The 8,913-nt window shown below is 45.2% G+C and overlaps 1 protein-coding gene across 1 annotated transcript; it reads left to right on the top strand.

Annotated features, from left to right (window-relative positions):
- Positions 1–1,296: 1,296 nt before the first annotated feature.
- On the top strand, positions 1,297–2,836 carry KCNJ1 (potassium inwardly rectifying channel subfamily J member 1; the record flags this gene model as incomplete). Its single annotated transcript, XM_079762312.1, has 1 exon — positions 1,297–2,836. Exon 1 carries the CDS (start codon positions 1,685–1,687, stop codon positions 2,834–2,836), a length of 1,152 nt encoding a protein of 383 aa, XP_079618438.1. The 5' UTR covers positions 1,297–1,684.
- Positions 2,837–8,913: the final 6,077 nt, after the last annotated feature.

Below are 8,913 nucleotides of genomic sequence, written 5' to 3'. Positions count from 1 at the left end.
TTCACCACTTCTACTTAGTTGTTGGCTTGTGTTTTCACCTGGTCTAAGACCATGAGCAAGAAACTGTGGAATATCAGTTTTGTTTAAAGTTTATCACTGAGTTGGTTTCGCTTCCTACTTTGTATGAATAAACACATTTTTGAAGGGGGTTTTGAAATCTATTTTAGAAACATATTTGCATTTAATTCAAAATATCACGAAGACATGGCTCACCGTGGTGAATGAGCTTAGAGTGGCGGTAGGCACGCCTAAGGGAGGAGGTAGTCTTGTGTTTATGTCCCCAGGTGTCATCATCGTTGGCTGTTTAGGGGGCAATCCCTTCATTCTTTTGCTATAAAGTGGAAGTCAAAATAATGCCATCGATAAGAAACCATTGATCAGATAGCAGCTGAGGAGCTTAATTCATTCACTGACTTATTTCATTTATGTTTTTATACTAAATACTAACATATAGACTGTGCCAGCAGCTGGGGAAGAGTGAGTAAAACACGATCCTACCCTCACAGAGTATTAGAATTGAAGCCAGAGCTCCCAGTCCTTTTAGGGAAGGACGTGTGAGATATTGCTGGTGACCACCGTACTGCTTTTGGGGGGATGTTGGCTAGAGAGAGAGTAGAAACAGGCTAACAGATGAACTGAGAAAACTTCTGCCATCAGATGGTAGGACTTGACCAAACTATACTGAGGAACTGGGCTCTAAACAGCATCCCGCATTAACACAAAAAGGAAGTTGATTAATGCTTGTCTGAAAATGTCTCAGGGAAATTTAACTTTCGAAAAGAAAATTTCATAACCGAGAGGCAGTGGGGGAGAGGCTCTTCTGGACTGACCAGCAGGGACCCTCATGCTCTCGGTGTCCTCCTGCCGCTTTGTTAGGTACATGCCTGGATGGGTCATTGGGATTAGCTGAGTCTCAGTTCCTTCATTTAATAAATGAGAGAACTGAATGAAATCAGGATTCCTCTTGATATGTATATGTCTCTAGCAGTGCACAAGATGGCTTACGTAGTATATTTATGAGCTGTTTTTTTCATAGTTACTTATTTTTATATATTACAAAAAATGTAAGTAGTGCATCAAGCTTCTGCTTTCAGATATTTTTGCTTAATATAAAGCTAAATTAATTTTTAAAATATATATTTTATTGTTGATAGTATTACAGACATCTTCCATTCCGCCACCCCACCCCCCAATCCCTCTTCTCCCAACTCTTATTCACCATCCCCCTCAGGTCTTCACTACCCTATTGCATACCGTGTCCATGGGCTATGCATATAAGTATATCATTTCTTTGGTTTATCTATTCTCATCCCCCCAACCTAACTTTATTTTTTTAAGGGAGATCTCATTTAAAGAATAATATAAAAATATCAGAGTACTGGTCATGATGGTTATCACAAACTTTTTGAAGGTGTGTGCCATTAAGATCAGGAACCCTCTTAGATTCCTTCCAATTCTCTCTCATTGGATTAGTTTTCCTCTTTATATTTAAGCAATATGGCCTTCTGGTGGAAAGTTTCTATTGAAAATAGAATTGTGGCATCCAGAATAAACTTGTCAGCTTGCCAAATGGTCAGTAACCCAGATTGTTTGGAATGTCTTTTCATAAACAGGTAGCTCTTTATGGGCGTCACTCACGTCACTGCTGCTCTAAATACAATTTTATTTTGTTTGTTTTTCTTTGATGTGTTCTCAGATCAAGGTGTTGACAGAAAGAATGTTCAAACATCTTCGGAAATGGTTTGTCACTCGCTTTTTGGGGCACCCTCGGCGAAGAACAAGGCTGGTTTCCAAAGATGGAAGGTGCAACATAGAGTTTGGCAATGTGGAGGCACAGACAAGGTTCATATTCTTTGTGGACATTTGGACGACGGTGCTTGACCTCAAATGGAGATACAAGATGACCATCTTCATCACAGCCTTCTTGGGGAGCTGGTTCCTCTTTGGCCTCCTGTGGTACGCTGTGGCCTATATTCACAAAGATCTCCCCGAGTTCCATCCACCAGACAACCACACCCCTTGCGTGGACAACATTAATGGTTTGACCTCAGCTTTTCTGTTTTCTCTGGAAACGCAAGTGACTATTGGCTATGGATTCAGGTGTGTGACCGAACAGTGTGGCACCGCCATCTTCCTGCTCATCTTCCAGTCTATACTCGGAGTCATCATCAATTCCTTCATGTGTGGCGCCATTTTAGCCAAGATCTCCAGACCCAAAAAGCGTGCGAAGACCATTACCTTCAGCAAGAATGCCGTGATCAGTAAGCGGGGCGGAAAGCTGTGTCTCCTCATCCGAGTGGCCAACCTCCGGAAGAGCCTCCTCATTGGCAGTCACATCTATGGGAAGCTTCTGAAGACCACGGTCACTCCTGAGGGAGAGACCATTATTTTGGACCAGACCAATATCAACTTCATAGTCGATGCCGGGAATGAAAATTTGTTCTTCATCTCCCCACTGACCATTTACCACATCATTGATCACAACAGCCCCTTCTTCGACATGGCGGCAGAAACGCTTCTCCAGCAGGACTTTGAGTTAGTGGTGTTTTTAGATGGCACCGTGGAGTCCACCAGCGCCACCTGCCAAGTCCGGACATCCTATGTCCCAGAAGAGGTGCTTTGGGGCTACCGATTTGCTCCCATCGTGTCCAAGACCAAGGAAGGGAAATACCGCGTGGATTTCCATAACTTCAGCAAAACAGTGGAAGTGGACACCCCTCACTGTGCCATGTGCCTTTATAATGAGAGACATGCGAGAGCCAAGATGAAGAGAGGCTACGACAACCCCAACTTCACTTTGTCAGAAGTCAACGAGACAGATGACACTAAGATGTAGCAGCGGCTTTTCAACACAAGGAAAGCCAAGTTTCGAACACACATAGTGACTAGCAGCACGATGAAGCAATCAACAATGTGGGGGTATGAAAGCAGACAAAAGCCTTCCAAGTCCACCAGCACAGTGGTCGGCAATCTCATTAGTCAACAGAGCCAAATATCAACAGTACAACGATTGAAATTTCTTTTGAGAGCCAAATTTTTTAAACTTAAACTTCTTCTAACGCCACTTCTTCAAAATAGACTCGCCCAGGCCGTGGTATTTTGTGGAAGAGCCACACTCAAGGGGCCAAAGAGCCGCATGTGGCTCACGAGCCGCAGTTTGCCACCCACGGCACCAGCACAATGCCCCTGAACTCCATAACCGTGATTCTACAAGACTCTACAAGGCTAGTGCAGTAGAACATGCATTGTATTTGTAGGAAGCTGGAATATAGAAGTCATGGGAGCTCACTTGAATATGATTATTTAAAATTATGCAATGTTAATAGAAACAGACAAAAATCATCAAAAGTCTCAGGAGATCAGATGAGGTCTTTTTAAAAGGTTCCTTGAAGAAGTTACGAGCTTTATATAGGATCAAGGAAAAAACATATTCTTGTCTTCATTCTACTGATAAATAAGTCACTTTATTTATTTTTTTAAAAATTTTATTGAATTTTGGGGGTCACATTAGTTAATAAAATTATGTAAGTTTCAGGTGTACAATTCTATAATAAATCATCTGTATATTGTATTGTGTGTTCACCACCCCAAGTCAAGTCTCCTTCCATCACCATTTTTCTCTCCTTTACCCTCTTCTACCTACCTCTACACCCATTTCCCTCTGGTAATCATCCTATTGTTATCTGTGTCTATGAGTTTTTTGTGTTTTTGTTTTTTTTGTGTGTGCTTAATCCCTTCATTTTTTCACCCCAACGCCCCTCCTCTCTGATAGCTGTCAGTTTGTTCTCTGTATCTGTATCTATTTTGTTTTAGTTTATTTTGTTCATTGAATTCCACATATAAGTGAGATCATATGGTACTTGTCTTTCTCTGACTGGCTAGTTTCTTGGTGGAATCTTTAGGGTTCTCCCTATACAGTATCATGTCATCTGCAAGTCACTTTTATTTTAACATTGACTTTTATCAAAGGAAAGATTGTCTCCTGAGTTGGGGGAACTGAACCAATCAAAGACAATACGAAAAGACTGTTCCACAAAGAACAGCTGTGGGGCTCTGACCCTCTCGAGCCCTTGTCGTTGGAGCTCCCATCTCAACCTGGGTCACACTGTTTCTGGAGGAACAAGGGATGGCTCAGTCCATGGACTCTGTATCTCTCCATCCCCAATGTGGAGAGGAGCTCCAAGCCCAACCTGCTTTACGGCATATCCACACGCTGCTGCCCAAGCTGGGTTTTGGCCCAAACGACCTCATGTGGTATATTTACACAGAAGCTAGATCATCGCTCCAGAATTTCCATGAACACTTTCCTGCAAGAAAGAATGCTTGGTTTGAAAATAGTGGTGATATTTCTTTCCATTTGTATTCATGGGATAAAGGGCCATGAATGTATTAAAAGAGTATCTCCTGATCTCCCAAGAAGGCAAGGAGGAGTTTAAAGGGGAAAACTCAGTTTAGAAGGGAAGGTACCTCTAACGCTTCTGAGAAAAACCGTATTTGTGTTTTTGTGCCTGGGGTTGGTATTGACATGCTGCTTCTAAAGGAGAAAAAGTGTGAAAGGGAATGGGATGTGGCCCCGCAGTGAGGAAAGCGTTAGGTCTTCCTGTCTCTAAGGGCCAATACCGCATCTTCCTGAAAGGAATCAACTTAATGTAAGGATTGATCTTTAAAAAATTTTTTAAATATATTTTTATTGATTTCAGAGAGGAAGAGATAGAAATATCAATGATGAGAGAGAATCATTGATCGTCTGCCTTCTGCATGCCCCCTATTGAGGTCAAGCCCACAAGCCAGGCATATGCTCTGACCAGGAATTGAACCATGACCTTCTGGTTCATAGGTCAACACTCAACCACTGAGCCATGCCAGCCAGGCAGGACTGATCATTAGGGGAAGGTTTTACTGTGAATGTCTTAGTTGCCCACCTATGTGATTTTGAATGTATTCTCGAAAGGATGGTACTCAAAGCTGCTTAGGAATCAATCTGTTTTGAGTGTGATGATTAACATATTAAATCTCTGGTAATGAACGTTCTTTCTAAAAATGTCAGTCATTGAGCATCAATGTGAGGGGCCAGCTGATGGAAACCCTCTTGCTGAGAGTGGACTTTCTCCGGGGAGCAGTGGGAGGGCTGGGGGGCTGGCCAGTAGGATGCAGATGTCCCGGCTTCAGCTTCCCAGGAGGAAATGAGCTCGGCTGCCCGCATGTGCGTCCTGTGCCACCCGACACACCCCTCCAGTGCATCTTGGCACATAGAGTGGCAGCTGCCAGCACTTGTCGGTAGGGACGGCTTTGTCTGCCCGGGCCTGGGGTTGCATTTGTACGGATCCAGCCACCCAACCTGATCCTTCTGACCAAGACCAGTGGGCAGTCTGCTGCGTTCAGGGTTGCACAATTAGTTGGTGGCCATCACAGTGACGCAGCTGGCCCACACGGGAGATTGCTCTGTGCCTGTGTGTTGGCATAGCGGTTTAATCTACGGATAAAAGGGAAGGAAATCAGGACTGTGGAGCCTGAGGGAGCTGGAGTTCTCTGCTGGCCCCCTGTATGAGGCTTTAGGATGCTAGTCCCTCTGTAAACTGGAGAGAAATGTACGGACTGGGTCCTTCACACCAGAACACATTCCTTCTTGTCCGTGCCGGTAGCACCTGGGGACTGCTGGGAGTAAGATGACCCAAACAACCTGTTTCTTTTGATTGTTAGGGATGCTGCATGACAGCTGGAAGCTCTGTGATTGGCATTTATTTCTGGGCTATTTGGTGGAAGCTCATCTGCTTCCATATCATAATTAAGGCATTTCTGCCACGTGGGTGGGTCTCCTTTTGAAATGTAAATTCCCATTGACCCTCTAGCAACCATTAACAGACATCAAAGGAACCCCTTGGGAAATGCCCCCTTCCCACCCAGCTACTGCTGATAGTACTAAGGGGTGGCTGGAACCCCAAAGCAGCATAAAAACCCTGGACATTCAGAGGGAGAGGGTTACCCAGGAGCTCAGTGAGTAAAGAAAATACATGGGAAACAGAAGGTTCCAGAAGGCCAACTTGGCGATGCTGACAGTAGGCTTTTTATTCCAATGTGGTACCATTGTACCCAGCAGGGCCTGACTACATCAGTCTCACTATAGCTACAGGTGAGCCAATGACCACATTCACTGATCTATCCATTTCACAAGGAATTCAGCATTTCTTATTCCTTAAAAAAATAAAACTGCATCCCATGATGCATTGCCTTATTCAAAGTTTTCCTTGGTACTGATTCCGCTTAACTTGCCTGATTTATCTCTGTTGCTATGGGGACTTAGACTTGGAGAGTGGGATCCTGGTTTTATCTTCCTGTACTTAGGTTGGCTCAAGCTCCAATATTCAGAGTTAAGATTTGGGAGATGGTCTAACCATTGATTTCTCAAGAGAGAAAGGATGAGGAACAGATCCTCTCTCAGTGGCCAACTCTAAGATGTGAGATGATCCCTGTCTGTTTCCGTGGCTGGTGGGTGTGGAACAGGCCCTGGAAGAATTTCCCCAGGTAGATGGTGTGGGCAGGTTTTTCATAACACAGGAGCTGGGTCCCAAACAAGGGGATTCGGTGGCCAGCATGGGGAATCTTCCCCCATTTGGAATAAATGTTCTGAAAAACCTCTGAAGCAAAGCATGCAAATGAACCCTTGGCCCCGCCCCTGGGCCGTTGCCGTCTGCCATTCCAGGAAGTGTGTGTCAATCAAAGCTTGACAGGGGAGATAGAGCATTTTATTTTGGAAGCCAGAAGTTGGAGAACAATGACTGGAATTTCCTCTTTCTGTCCGGCCAGGGCTGTTTGTCACTGGGGAGATAAAAGTCCAGGGGTAGGGAATAAAGGTTATCGGGAACTGGGCAACACAGAGCCTTGGGGAGGGGGGCGCCCGGAGGAGGGGTTAGGGAGGAAATCTATTTCAATGCCTGTCATTAAGTTTCCATTAAAAGAACATTCAGTTAGGAATTCAAAAATAATTTAATCTCCCCAGCCAGATGCACCCAGCTGGACTCCTTGGAGCTGAGCCCTGAGGAGGGAGATTTGCACTGGGGCTCAGGGTAGGAACCAGGGTGGGCCCCTTCTGCTTCTCCACTCAATACAGCCTTGACCGCACTGGATGTTCTAGAAGACATGTGTGTCTTTCAGGCAGGGAGAAACTCAAGACGTGTGATAGTAGAAGCAACTGGCTGTAGGGGTTACTTAAGAGTTCCTACTAGGTGTTAGGTTCTGTTTTAAGGGGTTTGAATACATGGCTTCAGTTGATAGCCCCAGAAGTCCTATGAGGCACTAGCATAACACTTATTTTTGACTTGGAGCAGCTCAGGTAAGGAACTCATCCAGAGTCACTAGCTAGCAAATGGCAGGGCGGGACTTGAACCCAGATCTCTCTGTCTTGAAAGACCATGAGTTTAAAAATCACTCAAGTTTACATCCTAACCTGGATCACCTGTGAGGCACTCTCAGCGCGTCAGACATGTACCTGGAAGCCATGGGTCATTGATCCATGGTCCTGGTTCTGTCTCACAGTGTGGGAGAACCTTTTCATTGCTTAGCTCGGGGAAGGCCCTGGTCAGTGCTCAGCAAACGCCTCTGGACTTCCATGTTCTAGAAAGAGGCAGTGCTGTGCCAGGGCCCCCAGATCATCTCCCCTTCTGGCATCTGGAAGTACCATGGGTGTCTCAAAGCTTTGCCTAGCTCAGTGGTCGGCAAACTGCGGCTCACGAGCGACATGCGGCTCTTTGGCCCCTTGAGTGTGGCTCTTCCACAAAGTACCACGGCCTGGGTGAGTCTATTTTGAAGAAGTGGCGTTAGAAGAAGTTTAAGTTTAAAAAATGTGGCTCTCCAAAGAAATTTCAATGGTTGTACTGTTGATATTTGGCTCTGTTGACTAACGAGTTTGCCGATCACTGGCCTAGCTTGTTGGTGTAAACTATCCTCCTACATCTACATATATGCTAATATATTCTAATTATACTGGTGTTGTGTTATAACTAGAGAGCTATGATTCCCATTTGACAGGTGGGGAAATGGAGCCTCACTTCTCCCTGGAGAACAGTGTCTAGATTCTCTAGTCACCTCTGTGTTCTCAGCACCACACAGTGCCTCACCCAGTGGGCAAATGAGAGAATTAATGAATGATTTGCTGAAACCAACAGAGTCAGTAATGGATTGGAATCCATATCTGTCCGAAGAACTTTTGACCGGAGCGACATCATTCACTAGCAGCGGAGCCTTGACAAGTAACCTCATCCAATCTGTTTCTTTATTTGGAAAACAGAGCTTTAAAACAGGGTTCGGGGGCAGGATAATTAATGTAAAAACCCCTTTGTAAAAAGCACAGGACTAGCCCTGGCCGGGTAGCTCAATTAGAGTGTCATCCCTGATACGCCAGGTTTGCGGATTTGATCAGATAAGAATCAACCAATGAATGCATACAGATACAAGTGGAAGAACAAATCCATGTTTCTCTCTCTCTCTCTCTCTCTCTCTCTCTCTCTCTCTCTCTCTCATCAATTAAAAAACTAAAGTAAATGACTGCTACATGGCAAAATGGGATAGGAGCATGAGTTTGAAGCCGAGAGGCAGAAGGGGAGAGCCCGGTCCACAGGACAGACAGAGGCCAAGAAGGCAGAATCCTGGCTGGTGCCGTGCAAAGAACCGAGGAGGCCTGCAGTGAAGAGCCACAGGTCTCAGAGGCCTATTGCTAATTTGAGAAGAATCCTAGTGCCTTGAACTTCATTTCCACCCAACACGTGCTCATTGAGGGCCTGCTATGAACCAGGCCCTGGGGACACAAGCATGGGGAGCCCAGGCTGGTTCCTGCCACTGTGATGGAAGGTCCTGGGGGTTTACACCAGCCCGGGGACCAGCGCTGAACTGGAGAACTGCTGATTGTGGAGGAAGTAA

Source organism: Cnephaeus nilssonii, assembly GCF_951640355.1.
Source record: "Cnephaeus nilssonii genome assembly, chromosome: 22".
NCBI lineage: Eukaryota > Metazoa > Chordata > Mammalia > Chiroptera > Vespertilionidae > Cnephaeus > Cnephaeus nilssonii.
Note: the sequence above shows the minus strand (reverse complement) of the source record. Positions and strands in the feature narration are given on the sequence as shown.